This window comes from Vespa mandarinia, chromosome 6, assembly GCF_050613455.1.
Source record: "Vespa mandarinia isolate Hongniang chromosome 6, ASM5061345v1, whole genome shotgun sequence".
NCBI classification, from domain to species: Eukaryota; Metazoa; Arthropoda; class Insecta; order Hymenoptera; family Vespidae; genus Vespa; species Vespa mandarinia.
The window spans coordinates 4,260,001-4,279,428 of NC_140815.1; the positions used below are offsets into that span (position 1 = coordinate 4,260,001).

A 19,428-nucleotide genomic window follows, 5' to 3' on the forward strand; every position below is an offset into this window, starting at 1 on the left:
ATGACGAGAGACTATTAACGGCTGGTCGTGACGATTGAACGATACAAGTTTTCATCTTTTGCACGATTATAATTCATCGTAGTTTCTTATGTTAGCGTATAGACGTTTGAAAGTTCGTACGCGCGTTACGTTTTCTTTTTTCCTTTTTTTCTCATTATAGTAAATTTACATCGGCGATAAACGATGTACAATATGGCTCTCGCATTCTCCATATCTCTCTCTCTCTCTCTCTCTCTCTCACTCTCTCTCTCACACTCGCTCTCTCTCTCTCTCTCGCTCTCTCGCTCTCGCTCTTTCTCCTTACAATATATGTATATATAATCATTCTTTTTCCTTTCATTTCGCATCATCGGTAGCACTCTTTTCTCTTCTTTTCTATCACAATTTCTTTCTCTCACTTTTCTCAATCTCCTTCTCCTTTCTCTTTTTATCTTTCTTTCTCTCTCTCTCCCTTTCTCTTTTTATCTATCTCTCTCTCCCTCCCTTTCTCTCTCTCTCTCTCTCTCTCTCTTTTTCTTTCCTTTTTCTATCTATCTCAATCTATCTTTCTCAGAACAAGATACAATCTTGTTATTTTATTGATGATCGAAGAAATTTACCGTTTGCAAAAGAAGAGAAAGCCAAAGAGAAAAAGAGAGAGAAAGAGAGAGAGAGAGAAAAAGAAAGAGAGAGAGAGAGAGAGAGAGAAAGAGAAACAGAAAGAGAAAGATGAAAAGGAGGTGAAGAAAGTTAAACTTCAATCCATCGAACATAAATCTAAAAAATCGTGCGCAAACGTCGTCGTCTTATTCGCTTATGATAGAGGTAACATTTCGCATCGTTCGTTATCTCCTCTCCTCTTCCTCCTCTTCTCTTTTTTAGATAGGGCAGTGTTGTGGACGGTTACGGAATCAACGTCCGTAATCCCAAAAATGTTTCCTACAAGTATACATACTATTTAATAAGTAGATATTTCAACAACCGTCTTTAGAACTAAGTTTATAATGTATCATATGATTTCAGAATGATGCATTCCTTTCTTTTTTTTTTTTCTTCATTATTAGTGTTATATTATTATTATTATTATTATTATTATTAATAGTAGTAGTAGTAATAGTAGTAGTAGTAGTATTATTATATGAAAACCTTTTGAAAAAATCACTTTTTGCCGATCCTTAACCGATACGAGACAACCCGTCCCCGTGATTTCCGTCGGTAACACCGACGGAACATCCGCAATGTGTCTGTCTTTCTCGCTACGGTCGACCTTAAAAGTCGACAAATTTCCTTGCGATTTTTTTTTTTTCAACCACGACTCAGTTTCATACAATTCGAGTTTGCTCGGATAACATGTCGGCAAATCTCTCCTGCGGCTCGTACCTATGACCCACTAATACGCAGTGGTCATCGAAACGAGCCCCAACCAGTTTTTACGTTTTAGTAAATGCTATGTTAATAATACCATTAATAGGTATATAATCTATCTACCTATCTATCTATCTATCTAACTACATATCTATCTGTCTATCTACCTATCTATCTATCTATTTATCTGTCTGTCTGTCCGTCTAGTAAAACAGCATCGTATTAAAGTCTATCCTCCTCCTCCTCCTCGTTATCCTCATTATTCTCTTCGGATTCCTCTTTATATCCCGGATGCTCCGATATGGCATAATAATTGCCATTATAAATGACGCCCAATTCTCGAAGTACGTCACCCCTGATGATGGCCTTGATCGTCCAGTTGTAACACTCCTCGCTTTCGCTCTCGCGATCCAATCGTTCGACATCCAATATCTTGGAGCTTAAACGTTCGAGAATAATGCCGATGTCCTTGATGCTTAAATGATGCTTTTGATCTACGGTGAGCTGATCGATTAGCAATAAAAACTTCTCAGATGTGACGATTTCGTCCTCCATAATCGTATTCTCGGTTTCGGACTCGGAACTATCGTGCTCCTGATGATGATTGTGATGATGATGATGTAGATGGAAGCCTCCCGTAGAATTGCCGGGACCTAGACGGGGACTCGACTCCTCGTCGGTCGTATCGCGAAATCTGACGTGGCCCTTACCGAGTCCCGATCGCCTCGTGCCGTCGGAGAGGGAGGAGGGCGGTTGGGGCGACGGTGTCTGTGTCTGGGTCTGCTGCTGTTGCTGCTGGTGTGGATGATGATGCTGCTGCTGATACTGCTGATGTTGGCTGTCCTGGATCGGCGAGGTTGCGACCGACTTGTGCACGGCGATTCTACGGCCTTCCTCGTGTAAGGCGCAACAATGAAAGTCGCATTCCCCGGTCGTCCCGTTGTCCGCACCGTTTACAGGACTACCATTCCTTGCTACCGGCTGATGAATGTGATTTGAACACTCTGGCGTATGGATATGAATGGTCGTGCTTTCGAATGAGTTCGTTCCTTGCTTCACCAGACGACCTGGCATACCGTGTGTCTGTTGCTGCGCCTGTTGTTGTTGTTGCTGTTGTTGCTGTTGTTGCGCTTGCTACGAGATCAGAAAGAAAATTAGCCGGATCGTCGTACATAGAAATTCTTCTTATTATTATTTTCTAAAGCTCTCAACATTTTTCTCTACCATATCATCATGATTTATCACAGTGATTTGGGGACTCGCGTATCTGTTGGGACCAAGCTCGCCCGCCAGATGCGTTGACTTTCCCACATAATTCAATTTGTCAAGGCTAGTTTGAATCACCAACGAGGGCCGTTGACTCCCGCTCAGATCGGCTTTCTTTGTTGGCGAATACTTGGAGGACTGGGCATCTGTGCCCTTCGACTGCGATTGAACCTGCGACGACGACGACGAACGTTGGTCCCAATGTAGGACCACTGTGACTCGTCCCTTATTGTCCATGATTTTCCACGATGGCGTCTCATCGTGCAGCTCCAGGGCGTGTATCGTTTCGCAAACTATTTTCGGTATCGCCGATATCGCTGAAAATGAGGGAATGCGTGTCATTTCGATGCTGAGCTCTTTCGATTATTATCATTTAAAGATTAGATGTATGAAAAAGATTTAAGATGAACGTATGAGAGAGAGAGAGAGAGAGAGAGAGATACAGAGACAGCCAGGCAGACAGAGAAAATTTTTTATTCAATTCAACGTAACTACTTGAACGAGAAAACTAATCGTTATCTGATCGCTCCATTCCTTGAATCAAACAGTTTTGTTTTATCATACTTACGAATCGACATTGGCTTTCTATTCAAGAGTTCTCATATACGTTCCATTATTATTATTACCGGCTATTGTGAAGTGAGTTATAAAGTGGCGACAATCGAGCATACATAAAATAATATAGCATTTCAGTAAGAGCATTTTCACTTTGTGTCACTTTTAATGACCTGTATAGTTTTACCCTTTTAATGATGCGCTTCCTTAATATCGACATATTTGTGTCATTTAATTAGACCTTGCTATAAAGTATATTTTTCCTAAGTATAAACGGTTCTAATGATTCAACTGAGAAATGTCAACGCTATCGAGGAAATATGTCAAACGGAATTAATTTAAAAATCTTTTGTAGGAGTAGCATCGGCTCGTACAAAGTCAGACACGCAAGATTAGGTCATATTATATTGCTTTAACATTTAATCGTCATGTTTTGCACGTGGTCGCTCGTCAGACATAGACGCGCGTGATATATAAAAGGTTTCACATATTTTTACTACTTTCAGACAAAGAATCGACCTCAGTCAGGATACAAAGAAGGCAAATAATGTTTTATTATAAGAGGACCGCCCACACGCTTAGTCCTTTCACTCCATTTTCTAATGGATGCCACTGGATATATATGTACATATTATATATATATATATATATATATATATATATATATATATAATATATATATATAACACTCTCTCTCTCTCTCTCTCTCTCTCTCTCTGTTAAAAGACAAAGCTAACGAGCTTGTTCGTATATATTTTTTTTTGTTGCATGTTTTTTTATTAAGCTTCGTTAATGTACTACCATCAACAAGGGACGGTGCGACGTACGGAAACTTTGCCTATCGTTAGCTCGTTTTTTCATCTGTTTTCCTTCCTCTATATAGTGTGGTAGTAGATATGAATAAAAAAAAAAAAGAATAGATAAAGAACCTAAAGCATGAAAGAACTATGAAGAAAGAACTTCCTTCGATCGCTTTTTAACGACTCGTTAACGCTCGAATGAAACGCATACGATCGAAGATAAGAACCTATTTCGAGCGTCGAGACGTCCGTCAAAGATCATAAAATCGTCTTATTAAAGATAATATTAAAAATAATATCGAGAAATATTATTTCAAGCACTAACGAGATTTCGTCTTATGTATGTACATGATACCTACAAAACATACATAAATACATATACATGTATACGGTCGAAAGTAATAATGTACCGGCTCGTATGATGTCGACACCAGTTGGACACCACCGTTCACCATGCCGTAATAAAAGGAGAATCGTGTTATTGGCTAGTGTCTTGAAGTATTCACCGTCTTCCACTTGCGTCCCGTCTGATTCCAATACTAAAGAGACATTTTCATTTTGCGGTACACCCAGTTTTTCTTTACCTAAAATCACAATCATTATGAATTAAGAATCAGAATCAATAAGTTATTGATTCATAATTAAAAAAAAAAAAATATCTTTGAACATCGAATCGATATCCACGATTGCTAGATAATGATTGTAACACGTGAAACAATGTTATCATTCCTTTCCTTTTTTCTTTTTCTCTTTTATTTGTCCTAGAGAGAATTCTTAAATGAAATGGATATGTCAAATTGTGTTGGAAAAACTGTCGTATGATTTGATCTTTTTTTTTCTTTCTTCTTTTTTCTTTTTTATTTATTTATTTTCCTTTTTTTTCTTTTTTTTTTTTCTTTTTTTTTTCGATCACCTATCCCTTCCGAGAATTGACACGTTTATTTTATTTGTAAATATAATTTTATTGATTCTACCACTCGTCATTATTTACTTAGCTGTTCTGTTTATTACTTTCTGTTTTCATCGTCTGTATAATTGATTTGAGTGAAATGTTCTGCGTGATAAAAAGCGATACCTTTTGATATATAATTCAACATCCCAAATGTAATTTAAAAAGGGGAAGATAGAAAAAGTTACATTCGTCCTGAGCAACGACACGTTCGTTTTAATGAAAAATATGTCGATTATTCGAATGAACGGATATACGGATTCATTTCAATATCAATTTAATCGTTTCGATTTTTCAAAAATTTAATTTCAAAGGAAAAGAAATTCTTACCTCGATGTATCAGTTCTTCGAAATTGCTTACGACCAGTCCCTTTCTTACATTACGCCAACTGTCCCATATCTTAAAAGGTCTCTTGCTCCGTAACTCCTGCGAAAAGATATTGCGATAATTTTGCCTTTAAAACGTGTCTCACATCGAAAGCTAAAAATACGACGAGGTTACGAAAACGAACGCTTTCTTTTCTTTCATTTCTTTCTCTCTCTCTCTCTTTTTCTTCTTCTTCTATCCTTCTTTAGTTTTTAAAAAAGCAATCGTTCGTAGGCAATCTCGACGTGCATAAAACGAGAATTTTTTGGTCCTCATAACTTACATACATACGTGGTAGTAAAAAAAAAAAAAAAAAAAAAAAAAAAGATTAAAGGGCAGGTATGCGTAGTAGTAGGGTAATAAGACTTTTAAACTGTCCGTAGATAATGCTTATCACCTCGATGTTAAGTGAAGTGTCTCTACCGGGTCAACGGGAAAGTAATCCACCCTGTATCCTTTATACGCAGTGACTAAGTAGAACAGACGATAAACGAAGTTTACCGTATATTCCAGGTGAAAAAAATAACTATCGAATCGTAACTCAAACTTGCATGGTTCGTACGTAAAAGTGGAGTAACGATTAATAGAGGAAGATAATTCGTAACGAAAGGGGATGTTCTTCGATTTAAGATCGATCTGGTTAAATTAATCTTAGTCAGAGTTTGAAATACCATGCCATACGTGCGTATCGCCATTCGTTCGTAGATTTATAATATAAATTAATTAAAGATTAAACTTAACAATAATTATAACTATTAACAATAATTATAATAATAATAATAATAATAATAATAATAATAATAATAATAATAATAATAATAATAATAATAATAATAATAGCAATAGTAAAGGGAAGAAAGAAAATATAGAAAGACGTTCTTACGAGATTAATCTTTAGGTTGAGGATCTTAACTTTGGGTGTCAAGTTTAAACTTTAATCGATAGGTGTGTCCGATGCAGCACACCTTGTCGACTACCTACATACTTTTTCTCAGTGTCCTACTCTCGAATCGAAAAGCAAAATTGAAAGAAAGAAGAAAAAAAAAAGGAAAAGAAAGCGGAAGAGAGAGAAAGAGAGAGAGAGAGAGAGAGGGAGAGAGAGAGAGATAGAAAGAGAGAAACAGGAATTAACTCTAAATTGCTTTTAATTGCAACGTCTCATATATTATGAGCTCAACTGTAATTCTTCGCCCTCCGACGCTTTACTCGTTCCGTATCATTTAGCCTCTTGTACAACAGCATGGCGATCTAATTGCAGTGCTGCTTTACCTGTTCTTATTAGAGTACCGAGTTTCTCGTGGAAAATTAAAACGTTAAAAAATGAATATTCCGCGCGTGGTGGATGCATTTTTAATCGATAAAGGAATATCATCTTCGCGTTAATATCAATTTTATGTCGGTGATGTTACAAAGGCGTAAAGACATGAACGGTTCTCGTCATCGTATGACAGTATCCGATAATAAAAAAGATGAATAGATCAAAACGAAAAAAGCAGAAACAGGATAAGGAAGAAGAAGAAAATAAATAAATAAATAAATAAATAAATAAATAAAAATTATACATCGAAATGGGACGTTACAGGACCCGAAAGGAATATCCTAAGTCCACATTAATTGGAGCTTATCGTAAGCATAACTCTAATTAGCCAAATAAAAGATGAAAAAAAGGACGGATGTGAAATAAAGAGAAATAATCCACTTATTCACGATCATATTAATTATAGATGCGCAAAGAGAAAAAGTGATAAAAGGAAAAAAAAAAATGTTTCTATCCTCTTAAATACATCGTACACATATCCACATAGGCACACACGCACACATAAACATATAAACGCGAGCACGTACATATTAGACATGTCGGAACAAACCTCTGGGTTCATTAGACTCGACGGTGGTGCTAATTATGAAGGGTACGTCGACTATTGGCTGCACTCGGAATCTTTGTACCCGATGGTTTTCTTCTCGTTTCTTTTCTTTTCTTTTCTTTTTTTTTTTGTTCTTTTTTTTTTTTTTTTTTTTACCGAGGCTGTGCGTAGATCTCGTAGAAAATACAACACGGACGATACGTATGCACGCACGAAAACATATAGCGATTTATACACAGAGAAAATAGATAAAGGCACAGAGATAAATGAAGCGCGCCAGCGCACGTACGCACGCACGCACGCACGCAAGCACGCGACACGCGACACGCAAAATGATCTCTCCTCTTTCTCTTCTTTCCTTTTCTATCTCTCTCTCTCTCTTTCTTTCTTCTTTTCTCTCTCTCTCTCTCTCTCTCTCTCTCTCTCTCTCTCCTTTTCTTTTTTCTTCTTCCACAAACCCGTCTGCACTCTCTACGTTATCGGCACGTTACACGAGTACGCACTGCGCGAAATAAAGAAAGAGAGCGTTATATTTCAACGTGACGAGTGCCATTAGAATAAGGCTAATCGAACGGGGAATATTATGTTTGGGTTGTCCCTAGTTTTCAACAGGGTGGCGCTAAGCGAGTAGGGCGCAGGCGCAGGCACAACTTATGGTCGAAAACACTGACCTGATTCAATCATTCTCGAGTGAAGGGTAAAAACCGTCTCGGAGAAGGTTCGAAGGGAAGAGAAAAGGCGTCGTATGGAAGGTGGGCGACGAGACAAGGAAGGAAAGGGTGAGGGATAGGTAGAGAAAGAAAAGAAAAAATAAAAGATAGAGAGAGAGAGAGATAGAGAGAGAGAAAGAGAGAGAGACAGACAGTCTAGGTGCCGGGTTTTCTAGGGTGAAAAATGTCTCTAACAAGTTAACCACAGTCGTCGCTATCGCCGCTCTTGGTTCTTGCTTCGACAATTTTTTTTTTGTACAAATTGAATGACAAACGTTAAAAAAGTAATCAACAACGTTCGTTGCAATATACGTGGAAGTCTTACAATTAGTAAACAACGATAGACAAATGTAATCTTCTTATTGGACCGCGATTCGATGACACGCAAGAAAAGAGAACGCTTCGTTGTCGGTGGCGCGTATGAATCTAGAAAATCGGAAAAATGCGATAGCACATTGTCAGCGACGGCGATTAGAATGAAGGCGATAATGACGCACGCGATCCTACCAAACACACACACACTTCTTCTTTCACGGTGCTATCACGTCGCGACGACAGTGGATAAAGACGATGACTGGTCGGACACGGGGGAAAAAGGAACTCGCGTCTTTTATTTCTCGGATTGAGAACTAACAACGAACGAAAGAGATAAAGAGAATGAGAAAGAGATCAAACGAGAGAGAGAAAGAAAGAGGATCGTGCCTTCTGACATTGCTCGCGTACTCGAGCGAAGCATGCGGGGTGGCGGTGGTGGTAGTGGTGGTAGAAGAGGATCGGCCACCACCGTTCTGCTGGTGTCACGAGGTCACGACGTCGAGGAAGTAGGTCAAGCGAATTGTGTTTCGGACATACACGATCAGAGAGAGATTCGAATCGGATACGAACGAACGCGAGATGCACAACCAACGAAACGACGCGATGATACCTACAAGGCGCTTGCTTTTTTTATCTTCTTCTGAACGAGCTAAGGACCGTACGAAGCGAACCGCGACGAAGTAAGAGGGGGTGGGGATATGATAAATATGTATACATGTGTGTCTATGTGTGTGCATCCGTGCGTCCGTGCATATATATACATACGTATACATGTGTATGTATGTGTGTGTATATATATATACATATATATATATATATATATATATACATATATATATGCATGTACGATAGGGGACCGATAGCGCAAAAGCGATGCGTCAATGAATATAAAGAAAAAGGGATGATTGCGTACCTCTCTTGCCATTACGTCATATCCCTGCAGGTAAGGGACCGTCCCAGCAAGCACACTTATTCAAAGAGAAAGGAGTAAAGGTGCACGTCGTCGCATTATCGTTGCGACGGGATGCTGCTCGTGCGGTGCTCGCTATCCGCCCAGCCTTGCGCGCTCTTTCTCACTCTCTCTCTCTTTCTCTCTCTTTCTCTCTCTCTCTCCTTCTTGCTCTCTCTTTCTCTCTTGCTCTCTCTCCTCCACCTCCTCCTCCTCCTCCACCACCACCTCCACCCCTTTCGCTCACTCCAGGCTCGTTCTTCTCCTTTTGCCACACACCGAATCACCGTAGGATGCGACACCGTGCTCTCCTCTCCACCCCCCTCGCCCTCCCCCCTCCCTTACCGTGAACCCCCTCGACCACCCACCCTTTTTCTCTTTCTCTTTTTCGTTCTCTCGTTTTCTCTCTCTCTCTCTCTCTCTCTTTCTCTCCCTCTCCTTCTTCCTCTCTCTCTCTCTCTCTCTCTCTTTCTCTCTTTCTCTCTCTCTCCTTTCCGTTCGCGTTCCCCCCTATTAACGCGCCGGTCATACGCGAGCAACCACCGAGCGGCGGGTACAGCTCATTCTCGAGCAGCTCGCCATACGATTATTCGATCTAAGATTTCACTAGCGCATATGGGTGCAAATTGTAACAGTGGCTTCCTCCCAGCGGTTACTGCGGCGACTCCTAGTTTTAGATCGATTCTCTCACGGTGTACGTACGGACCTACCCTCGCCCTCACCACCCTCTCACCCTCGCCACCCTCTCACCCTCACCACCCTCTCTCGGACTCACCCGCAACAACCTCGCCCCACTCGCACTCGCTCTTGCCCGACTACTCCGCCAGCTCTCTCTTCCGACTGCTTCCTCGTTCTCCGTCGTTCCCTTCCTCTCGCCCTTCCCTTACCTTCTCTTCCCCTCCCCCTTATCTCAATCCTTCCATCCCTTTTCATTCTCACCTACAACCGCTCCCTCTCTCGCTTTTCTCCTCTTTTCCTGCGTTACCCTGCGCAACCCTGCGTTATCCTATCCCTCGAGTCGGTAATTATTAGAACGCGCGCTCTTTTTTCTTTTTCTTTTTTTTCTCCCCCCCTGTTTTTCTTCTTTTCTTTTTCTTTTTTTTCTTTTTTTTTCTCCTTCTTCTTCTTCTAAGTAACAATTTAAATCATTCTTGCTTTTCTTTAATTTTCTTTCCGTTTGTTTCTCTATTGCTTTTTGCTTACGTAGAAAAACTTATCAACGAGTATGTGTTGAAAAAAAACAAAAAAAAAACAAAAAAAAAAAAGAAAAAACGTATCTTTCGAAGTTATTTCGTAAGATCTAAATCATTTCGAAGTATCGCATGAAGAATACTCGTGTTCGAATGAAGCTTTTTCCCGCTTCGGGTAGAACGCCATCTCTGGTGAAAATTTTGAAACGAATTTAGGAACGAGCTTCTTTTCGCTGCCATCGACTTAGTGGCGTTGTTTAAATTGTTAATATCCAATTTCTGATCTTCTAGATTTCGCTAACGTAGACGAAAATGAAAGGCTAGCAGTGTGGTCGATGATAAAGTGTTGCGGGAGAAAATCGAGTGAGAGAGATATTTTTTTTTTGTTCCGTCGTGCCTCTCACGCTACGCTAAGATCTTATATAGGGAGATAGATTAGAAGTATAGACATGTCACGATATATGTTTTTAAAGTGATCATATCAATTTTGTGAGAAATTTCTCGTCGGCTTAGCTGAAGATGATGTCCACGACGAAGTTTTGAGTCTCGTCGTACGATATGCAGTCCATTTATTGGACCGGGAGGCTGTTGTCTCGAGCGATATGGAATAGCATATCAAATTATTCAGCATGCGCTGATCCTAACGTGAACAAGCGTCGAGAAGCATCTTTTGTATCGGCAGTGTGTGGCTTCCCTAAGGATTTTGCACGAGGCCGTATACGAAAGGGACAATTTGGAGATGACGCTTGGTTTAGTGCCAAATTCAAGGCTGTCGAAGTAATTGGTACGTTTTAACGAAACGTCGTTGATGAATGGTTGAGGGGGGGGAGAGAAAAAAGAGAGAAAAAAAAAGAAAAAAAAATTAAAAGTTTCCTTCATCGCTTAACCGTTAAAAATCTATTACGCTTTGATTTCGTAATAAACCGATTGCAAGAGAATTTTCAAATTGGAATTTTCCATTCCATTTTATATATTGAACAATTCTCTACGAAATTTCTTTGGTTTAATCCTTAACGGAAATTGCAGAATTTTTCTATCGGATTGAACTTACGTACCATACACATCACGTGCTCGTCAGGATTAAAATGGAGATAGCTAATCGTTTACCTTTTTATCTTCTACCATTGTCTTTCTCTTTTATACTCCGATCCAACAGAATTCTTATTGTTTTAACCTCTGTTTTTGTAATTTGACGTTATAAAATAATTACATGTTTAATGACGTAAACGTTTTGAGAAAAAAAAAAAAGAAAAAAAAGAGAAAGAAAATCTTTTTCATGTAATGAAACTGAACGATTTTTATTTGACTTTTGAACTATGAACGTTTTTTTACTCTTTTTCTTTTTTTCTTTTTTTTTTTTTTTAGATGTATGTATTTTCTCTAATGTTAATGTATAATTGTTAGGTGTAGCCGATGGTGTGGGAGGATGGCGACACTATGGAATAGATCCAGGCGAATTTTCCAGTTTTTTAATGAGAACATGCGAAAGGCTAGTCTCGATAGGCAGGTTCATCCCTTCAGAACCAGCTGGTTTATTAGCGCGTAGTTACTATGAATTGTTAGAAAATAAACAACCAATCTTAGGTAAAGTTATATTTTATTCATAATGCTTAATATGTGAGAATTAAATGAAAATTATGGTAATTAGTAGAAATGTATGATGTGTGATATGTATTATCTATAGGTAGCAGTACTGCATGCGTAATAATTCTGAATAAGGAAACTAGCAGCATTTATGCAGCAAATATAGGAGATAGTGGTTTTGTAGTTGTGAGAAAAGGTGAAGTTGTTCACCGTTCTAATGAACAACAACACTACTTCAATACTCCATTTCAGTTATCTCTGCCACCACCAGGTCATTCCGGATTAGTACTAAGTGACAGGTTAATTAAAAATTATGTTACTTTATGCCATTACAAGAAGGTTATAAATTATACGCTTTTAACTTTTTCTTTTGTTTTCTTTTTGTTATAGTCCAGAATCTGCAGATACTTCTAGTTTTGGAGTAGAGGATGGAGATGTAATCCTTTTAGCAACCGACGGTGTATTTGATAACGTGCCTGATCAGTTGCTAGTCACTGAAATGCGTAAAATCGAAGGTGAAAGGGACCCTACGAAGATACAAGGTGTTGCTAATTCGATAGCTTGGATGGCACGTAGTTTAGCCTTCGATGGAGCATTTATGTCACCCTTTGCCCAAAGTGCAAGAGAAAATGGAATCGACGCGATAGGTATTTATTATTTTATATTTTCTATATTTAATTCTAAGATTAATTGAATCTAGATACATGAAAGTATATTATACATAATCTGTACAATCTATATTTAACGCACGCGCATCTGAGACAAATATTTATACATTATTATGTAGACATATTTTATGCAGTCTAAAATGTAACTAAATTAGTTATTTTTCTTAGGTGGTAAACCTGACGATATCACGGTGCTTTTAGCAACGGTGGCAATCTGATATGAAAATGTGTATGATAGAAAACGTTAATCATTGTATTATAGTCCATATCATTGCATATATGTATCTAGTGATACATTATTATATTCCATTATGATGATCATCTATTATTTAAATTTAAATAAATGGTTTTATAAATCACCTCTGATATATTACAATATTAGTTTCTTATATCGTTATAAGAAATATTAGAATGGAATTTGAGTTACATTTTAAATTTAATACCTTTTATTAAATTATTTTTAAAGTAGAAACATAAGGAAAAGTATATGAAACAGTTGCGGAAAAATAAAAAAAAAAATTGAAATAGGGATGTTGATCATAAGTAGTGTACAGTATAACCAACAGTAACATTAAACTAAAAAGTTTTTATTAAAACTTTAGTATATGTATAAATATGTCTCTTAATATATATATATATATATATATATATAGAATGAAAAGTGCTTCAAAGTAAAAGTCAACTAAACATATTCTTATATAATATCAAAAATTATAATTATAATGCTTTGGCTTTTCATTAATACAAATTTTACTGTAACACAATAATGAGATCAGAATTCGAATTTGTATATATATATATATATAATGACAAATGCATTATTTCCTTTTAGAATTTGAATACATCACAGTGTTATATAAGAATATTATATTAATATAATTTTATGGAAAATATAAAAAATATAAAGATAGAATGAGCAATTGTTTGGCAATAAGTAGCTTATAAAGCAAATTAGTAAATGTTTTCATTTATTATTTATAATGAACAAAGTTTATAACTTTGTAGTATGCTTGTAAAAAAGGTGCTTTTATTATTTCGACTTACATAAAACTATTATTTTCAAGTGAGCATCAGTAATGACTATCATGTTTTAAACAATGTTTGTCAGGAACAATTGTTAATAACATACTACAGATAAAATTGATAGTTCCTATTTTTATGTACACATTGTTACAGATATTTTGTATTTATCAATGAGTAGATGTATTTTATTGACAAAATCCATATTACTTATGTCAGACTGATATTCATTATTGTGTAAATGTATATTCTAAAACAAGTAGATGAGCAAAAACAAATTCTATTATACTATCGATTGCTTTACAATGTTTTCATATTTAATATCAGAAATCATGCATCCCTATTTTCATTTACTGTGATTGTTAATTTTGTAGTATTAATTGTGCAATATCATTAGTTAGTTTCTTTGAAACACTTTATTACAAAATGTTTATTGGCCAGAGGTGTTTATCTCTGTGATGTATTCTATATATTCATCATATGTCATGCGGTTTATTGGCAATATAACATCAAATATATTGATGTTAGATAGCAATTGTTTGTATGTTATATCTATTATTTACTATTATTATGATACATTATACGACACGTGAGTTAAAAAAGATATTAATATGACAAAACATTGTTAGTGCAGATTTTTTTTTTTTTACATCAGGGGTTTCAATTTTATCATTCTTTTAGAAAGTTCAGCAATTATCACGCAAATTAATGCTATCAAGGATTCGTGGAATTGAAATTTCTACTATATACAGTTTGACTCATATTTTATTAAAAGTAACAATCATTGATAATATTACTATTTCATTTGATAACGATCGATTTTCATTGCAGTAGAATAATTATGAGCATATGGGTAATGTATCTAGTCCAGAGTTATATTAACATTTAAGATAAGTATAAATAAACTTAAAATAATATGTAGTGTCTCTTCACTTTATATTTAATATGATTTGTACTTTGGAAATATTTATATTATGTTAGTGCTAGTATAAATAAATGCTTCCACCAAGATAGTATCGCTACAAATGATTTCAACATTCTTGATCTTTGTTTCTATAATACATATGTTTTAATAAACAAGTAAAATCTTGTGTATAGAGACTATCACACTTATTTCGTGAAAAAAATTGTAACCCCTGGTAGCAGATGGAAGTCTTCGTAATACAGTCAATATATACGAGATATTTCGAATATCTAAATATGTATGCTCAAACCACTTTATCTTTGTTAGTAATTGTAAAAATTGCAAAACAAAATTCAAATTTCACAGATGTATATAAATTCATAAATTTACTTGATATATCAATTAACAATGGATGGCTCATGGAAATAGGGAGATGAAAAATAATTACAGCATAGCTCCTTGACCCCAATTAAAACCACCTGGTCGATCTTCAGGTGGTGGAGTGTAATCTGGATCTTCTGGATGTGCGTCAAACAATGTTTTTCTATGTATATAACGTAAAATATATATTATAATATTAAAAGATAATATTATAAAATAAAAATAAATTAGATATGTTATTGCACTATAATCAAATTTGAATTTGTTTTATTTTTATTTCATATACTCATATAACAAATTAAATTTTTTATAATACCATACTTACAATATTTGTGGAGTCTTAAGAATACGGAAACCTCCCCTTATTTGTGGGAAAACGTCTTCTGCAAAATAGTACATATGCCCTACAGCCATCCCAACGAGATCTACCCATATAGCATTACCTAGGAGTATAGAAAATCCAAGAAGTATCCATGGCAGATATGGTGCCTGCATTCAAATTAATTTACTTTGTATGATTATATTTTGTATATTTTAATTATACTTATACGTTTGAATATTACAGAAAAATACGTACCTGAAAATTTAAAACTCCAAAAAAATTCATCCTAACAAATGGATTACGCCGTGACCATATATAGACTAACATGATTGTAAATGCATGTCCCAAAAACAGTAAGTTGACAAAAAACGCAAATGTCTATTATTATATAGGAATTATATCGCATAATTAAAAATTGTGAGAATTTTATGATTTTTCATTAAAAGGATACAATCATACATATACCCCCAAAAATAAACATCATTACAAAGTCAGCTGTTCTTCTTCGAAAAGATCCTTCTTCTAACATTCGACAATAACGGTAGGTAAAAATCATATTGAAGAAAAAATTGAAGCCAACATTCCCAAAGAATAAAAATGTGGTTATCAGACGCCATAACTACAAAGTACATATATTTACTTGATATATATATATTTGATACTTAAAACTTAATATTAAATTTGATCTTTAAATACGTATATATTTACCTGATATTGTTTTATTATTAAAATGGGATTGAAGTACAGTTGAAACGGCGAAACTAAATCTAATTGCTGAAAGGGATAATAAAGTCCTATAACCTCATTATCCAATGTTTCAAATATAATACGATATAACACGTGTAAGAGCTTTACAAACCACGGCAAGAGTTGTGATGACACAAGCTGTCGTATAAACTCGTGTTACCACAGGCATTTGCAGGTACTCCTGCCGAAAAGTTTGATAGGCCATTGGTGTGTCAAACTTTTTGTTTGATGATTATTACACCTTACGACCACTGTTTTGTCTCCCAACTTCGCTTCCCTTTGTTTCTAGCCTTCTTTCTCCATTATATGGTATTCAACGCTGGGTTATCTAAATTTGATCGCTGTCCACATTACGACAAATTTGTTACGTACAATTGTACACGTAATACCTGAACTTCGCTACGTTTCCGTTACAAAGAATTTCGATTTCGCTAAAATATCGATAATGACTGTAAGCTCATATTATATATTCACAAGTTCATCGATCAAGTTCATTGAGAGAAACTTTATGTTATATGTCCATTCACCATTGTACATAGTGCATCGTACTCGTGGACCAATCAGCGAGTCATATTATTTCTATTATCATAACGACATCCATTATGATTGGTTATTATCGATCGTGAGGATGTCAATTTAAACGAGCAATTATAAATTTAGAAAATATTCCCCCAAGTTGGTTATACTTAATGACACTTTCTGACAAACATAGAAAATTCTCTTGATTTACTAATAGTTACATTTGTCGACACGATATTGGCCAACTTAACTATCGATTTCATAGTAAGCAAGACGAACTTCGAGAGAAAGTATGTGATTGATTGTTTTCCGTGAATGATTATGAATATTCTAAAACAATTTTTTATTCGTGCACTCATGAATTAAATATTATATCAGTGCGTGGATCATTATACATAACAAATGTTTTATTAATATTTAATTATAAAACGTTAAGAAAAGTATTTTATAAGAACATGGTTTTAACGAAAGAATATCGAATATGTATGCCTCTTACCACAGAAGAGGTAAAGTATTTATTACGAGCTATATTTATTATTATTTTTAACTTATTTCTTTACACAGTATCGAATTGGACAACTTTATATGATAGCAAGACATAGTCATGAACAATCAGATTCCGATGGTGGAGTTGAAGTAATAGAAAATATTGAATGCGAAGATCCTGAACATGGGAAGGGTCAATATACAGAAAAAAGAATTCACCTCTCAAGGTAAATAAAAGATCTTTGTAAATATATTCACGAATCTCGTAGTACAATATTTTAATTTAGTTTTTATCATTATCATTCTTTCCTTTTTTTTTTTTTTGTTTTTTCATTATATTTCAGTAAACTTCCTTATTGGATTCAATCTGTTATACCAAAAATATTTTATGTGACTGAAAAAGCTTGGAATTATTATCCATTTACCATGACAGGTAAATATATATATTCAGATGTATGTATATATATATATATATTTTTTTTTATACATAACAATCAAATTATTGTTAAAAGAAACATTTGTTAATGCATTACTTTTCTTTTATATCACTATGGATGGCAACTATAGTATATACTGTAAGTATATTAAGCATGTAAATTTAATCATAATTTGTTATAAATAAATATATGTTTTGCAGTGTTCTTTCATACCTAAATTTAATATATCTATAAAAACGAGATACGAGGATAACAATGGTTCGACGGATAATGTATGCATTTAACTTTATATATTATATCTTATATAACTTTTTTTAAGTATAAATATTAAATATTTATGAAATACGCAGTGTTTAGGTTTGTCTCCAATAGAAATTATACATCGAGAAGTTGATTATATTGATATTGCCTATGATGAAATATCTGCAAAACATTATAAAGAGGAAGAGGTAATTAAACAGATATAATTTTTATGATCACAGAGTGATTATCTTAAAGTTAATTCTATTATAGGATCCTAAGTTTTTCCAATCTAAACGAACGGGCAGAGGTCCATTAGTTGAAGGTTGGCGCGATACTGTACAACCAATTATGTGTTCTTATAAATTAGTTCATGCTTCCTTTGAAGTGTGGGGTATGCAAACTCGGGTAGAAGATTTTATACACAGGGTAATTTATATTCTGTTTAAAAAACTTATTTTCATTTAACTTATATATAATATTATCATTTATTACATAGTTATGTATTAATATGTCTATATATAGTGCATAAGAGATATTTTACTATTGGGTCATCGGCAAGCATTTGCATGGATCGATGAATGGTACGATATGACCATTGAAGATGTTCGAAAATATGAACAGAAAATGCACGCAGAGACAAATGAAAAAATGAGATTAAAAAATCAGGCCAATGAAAATTCATCAAAACCAGTAACTCCATCGTCGTCGGTACCTTCATCTCCTAAATCACCAACACAGTCCAATCGATCGTGGTTTTCATGGTCATAGTCGATATTATTAAAAAATTAAATCTCTTCAGCCATGTACTAGCTGGTCCTGTAGCTACAGTACAAACTGTGCAAATAAACCTTAGCATTTTTATGTACATGTGTGTGTATATATATACATATATATACATATACATATATATATATATATATATATATATATATATATATATATACTTCAACAATATAATCAGGTATCTTGATTGTTTTAATGTGTAGTATCTGTAAATTTTTTGATCTTAGCACTGATGTTAAAAGGAAAAATATCTTTAGTTTCTGAATTTTGTTTTAAATTTTACACAATTAATATAATAAATGTTGTTGACGAGATTAAAAATAATTTAAAATATGTTATACTTTTTGTAATTAATAATGAAAAGAAAAAGTATTACAGATATAATCTTTAGAGTTTATGTAATTCATCAAATTTGTTTTTTGTCTTTTTTTTTCTTTTTGTCTTTTTTTTTTTGAATGATTTAGAATATTATGTGTTCATTGGCTGGCTACTTAATCATGAAGACTTTTTGTTGTTCTCACAAATAATTGTTGCACTGTCATTTCCTATACTATAATAGAGAGATTATTGTCTAATTACTATACACCGAAATTGCACAGTAAAGATAGCATAATAAGTGTAAAATGTTGAGTATTTTTAATCTTCACTTGAAACCTATTTCTATAAAGGGAAAAAAATCATTGATCATTATTGTATTTTGTTGGGACCAAATATTTCAAAGTGGCTCTGAATTTTGAAACTCAATGTTCTCAATATGACAAAAATGTGATTATAAATTATGAAATAATTTCACTAATGCATATTCTATACAAATTGAAAAATGATTATTATTACATTATATAGATTTGAAAACAAACGTTTTTTCACTTTTATCCTTTCTCTTCATATTTTACTATCACATTATCATTTAATACAACAACATTAATATTATCTTTAATAAATTAAAATACTCTAAAAAAAAAACCATGGTGTTGTTAATTCAGCATTTTATGAATGTACCACATAATATATGAATGTTTCACTA

The 19,428-nt window shown here is 34.6% G+C and overlaps 4 protein-coding genes across 6 annotated transcripts; 2 read left to right on the forward strand and 2 right to left on the reverse strand.

The window, feature by feature from the left end:
- Nucleotides 1-883: 883 nt before the first annotated feature.
- Nucleotides 884-9,314, reverse strand: Drep2 (DNA fragmentation factor-related protein 2). 3 transcript variants are annotated; one of them, XR_004838008.2, is made up of 6 exons: nucleotides 9,085-9,314; nucleotides 5,245-5,341; nucleotides 4,376-4,549; nucleotides 2,569-2,927; nucleotides 1,126-2,478; nucleotides 884-918 (listed from the first exon to the last, which is right to left on the reverse strand). XR_004838008.2 is itself a non-coding variant. In XM_035865125.2 (5 exons), the coding sequence occupies exons 1-5, from the start codon at nucleotides 7,159-7,161 to the stop codon at nucleotides 1,567-1,569; spliced, it is 1,554 nt and encodes a 517-aa protein (XP_035721018.1). In that variant the 5' UTR covers nucleotides 7,162-7,247; the 3' UTR covers nucleotides 963-1,566. The 3 variants fall into 3 exon arrangements, 2 of the variants coding, with proteins under 2 accessions (XP_035721018.1, XP_035721017.1); XM_035865125.2 differs by lacking the exons at nucleotides 884-918; nucleotides 9,085-9,314 and adding an exon at nucleotides 7,150-7,247 and having other exon boundaries at nucleotides 963-2,478; XM_035865124.2 differs by lacking the exon at nucleotides 884-918 and having other exon boundaries at nucleotides 964-2,478.
- A 1,282-nt stretch (nucleotides 9,315-10,596) lies between these two features.
- Nucleotides 10,597-12,921, forward strand: LOC118441116 (protein phosphatase PTC7 homolog). Its single transcript, XM_035865130.2, has 5 exons — nucleotides 10,597-11,094; nucleotides 11,715-11,894; nucleotides 11,995-12,193; nucleotides 12,285-12,541; nucleotides 12,731-12,921. Exons 1-5 carry the CDS (start codon nucleotides 10,869-10,871, stop codon nucleotides 12,778-12,780), a joined length of 912 nt encoding a protein of 303 aa, XP_035721023.1. The 5' UTR covers nucleotides 10,597-10,868; the 3' UTR covers nucleotides 12,781-12,921.
- A 1,502-nt stretch (nucleotides 12,922-14,423) lies between these two features.
- Der-2 (Derlin 2) lies at nucleotides 14,424-16,428 on the reverse strand. The gene is made up of 6 exons (XM_035865133.2): nucleotides 16,049-16,428; nucleotides 15,898-15,963; nucleotides 15,641-15,808; nucleotides 15,445-15,567; nucleotides 15,193-15,356; nucleotides 14,424-15,030 (listed from the first exon to the last, which is right to left on the reverse strand). The coding sequence occupies exons 1-6, from the start codon at nucleotides 16,139-16,141 to the stop codon at nucleotides 14,931-14,933; spliced, it is 714 nt and encodes a 237-aa protein (XP_035721026.1). The 5' UTR covers nucleotides 16,142-16,428; the 3' UTR covers nucleotides 14,424-14,930.
- Nucleotides 16,429-16,693: 265 nt separating this feature from the next.
- rdgBbeta (cytoplasmic phosphatidylinositol transfer protein 1) lies at nucleotides 16,694-18,504 on the forward strand. Its single transcript, XM_035865131.2, has 8 exons — nucleotides 16,694-16,961; nucleotides 17,020-17,168; nucleotides 17,286-17,374; nucleotides 17,509-17,516; nucleotides 17,579-17,650; nucleotides 17,729-17,827; nucleotides 17,892-18,047; nucleotides 18,144-18,504. The coding sequence occupies exons 1-8, from the start codon at nucleotides 16,911-16,913 to the stop codon at nucleotides 18,387-18,389; spliced, it is 870 nt and encodes a 289-aa protein (XP_035721024.1). The 5' UTR covers nucleotides 16,694-16,910; the 3' UTR covers nucleotides 18,390-18,504.
- Nucleotides 18,505-19,428: the final 924 nt, after the last annotated feature.